The sequence below is a fragment of the Belonocnema kinseyi genome, chromosome 6 (genome assembly GCF_010883055.1).
Source record: "Belonocnema kinseyi isolate 2016_QV_RU_SX_M_011 chromosome 6, B_treatae_v1, whole genome shotgun sequence".
Taxonomy (NCBI): domain Eukaryota; kingdom Metazoa; phylum Arthropoda; class Insecta; order Hymenoptera; family Cynipidae; genus Belonocnema; species Belonocnema kinseyi.
Genome location: NC_046662.1, coordinates 89818164 through 89819338, shown reverse-complemented (window position 1 = coordinate 89819338; position 1175 = coordinate 89818164). Strand labels below are relative to the sequence as shown.

General features: G+C 36.9%; 1 protein-coding gene across 1 annotated transcript in view; it reads left to right on the top strand.

The window, feature by feature from the left end:
• Nucleotides 1-190: 190 nt before the first annotated feature.
• The window catches only part of LOC117175494, a 12341-nt gene continuing 11356 nt past the window's right edge, over nt 191-1175 (top strand). The window contains exon 1 of the mRNA XM_033365200.1: nt 191-1148. Within this exon, the coding sequence (XP_033221091.1) occupies nt 191-1148 (958 nt within the window). The remainder of the gene's footprint in view (nt 1149-1175) is intronic.

The following is a 1175-nucleotide window of genomic DNA, read 5'->3' as shown; positions in this document are numbered from 1 at the left end:
GGAGAGGAAGCTGACTGAACCAAACTTTTCGTAGTCTAGGATCAACACTTGGCAACATCCAGCAACACTGATCCAGAGTTCACCTTAAAAGTAAGCAAGTTTGTGTACCACCAATTTATTCCTCATATCTTTTGTATTCCCATCATATGTTTCCACCCACTCGTGTAAAAATTTATTAAAACCTAAAACTATGGCTGAAAAACAAATAGCAGATCTAAAGATCAAAATTGCCAATGCAAAACGAAAAATTACAAACTTCGCAACGTATTTAGAAAAATTTACACCGGAGCGCGATTTTCCGAATTTAGAGAAGAGAAATCAAGAAAATGATAAAAGCTTCTTAGAATTTGAAATTTCACAAACGGAATTAGAAACTCTTGAGAATGATTCCACCTATCCAAATATTCGTACGGAATACGAAGAAAAATATTACACTTCGCACGGTATCGCGGCGACTTTGTTGAAGGAAAACCTTTCCTCAACAAACAATTCAATTCAATCTAACGCCTCGTTGTCTTCGCTAAACGTCATACATGAAAATTCCACGAACATCGTTCAAGGTTCAAAAAAGAATCTTCCTCGTGTTAATTTGCCTTCATTTAGTGGATCCTACGAATCTTGGTTAGGATTTCACGATCTTTTTAAATCCCTTGTCGATGATAATAAAGACATCCCTGAAATCGAAAAATTATACCATTTGAAGGGGTGTCTAAAAAATGAAGCTGCAGAAGTTCTCGCATCCATTGAATTATCGTCGGACAATTACAAGGTCGCTTGGGACTTGCTGAAAGAGCGTTATGACAATCGTAAAATCATTCGCCAAACTCACGTTAAAGCACTATTAAATTTACCATTTATTTCGAAAGACTTCCCCGTTCGCTCGTTGGTCGATCAAATTCAAAAACACATTAGAGCACTTGACGCCTTGAAAGAACCTGTAAATCAATGGGGCACTCTTTTAGTTGAAATTATTAAGCAAAAATTAAATTCATTCATTCGTGAAAAGTGGGAAGAGGCTAGCTGTGATTCCGATAACCCCACGTTCAAGGAAATGTTGACCTTCCTGCAGCGCTGTGCTCAGTTCGAAGATAACAAATTTTATGAAGTAACAGGAAAATCTCAAATCGTGTCGGATAAAAAACTAACAGGTTCTCGCGTTAATAATAATCAACGTT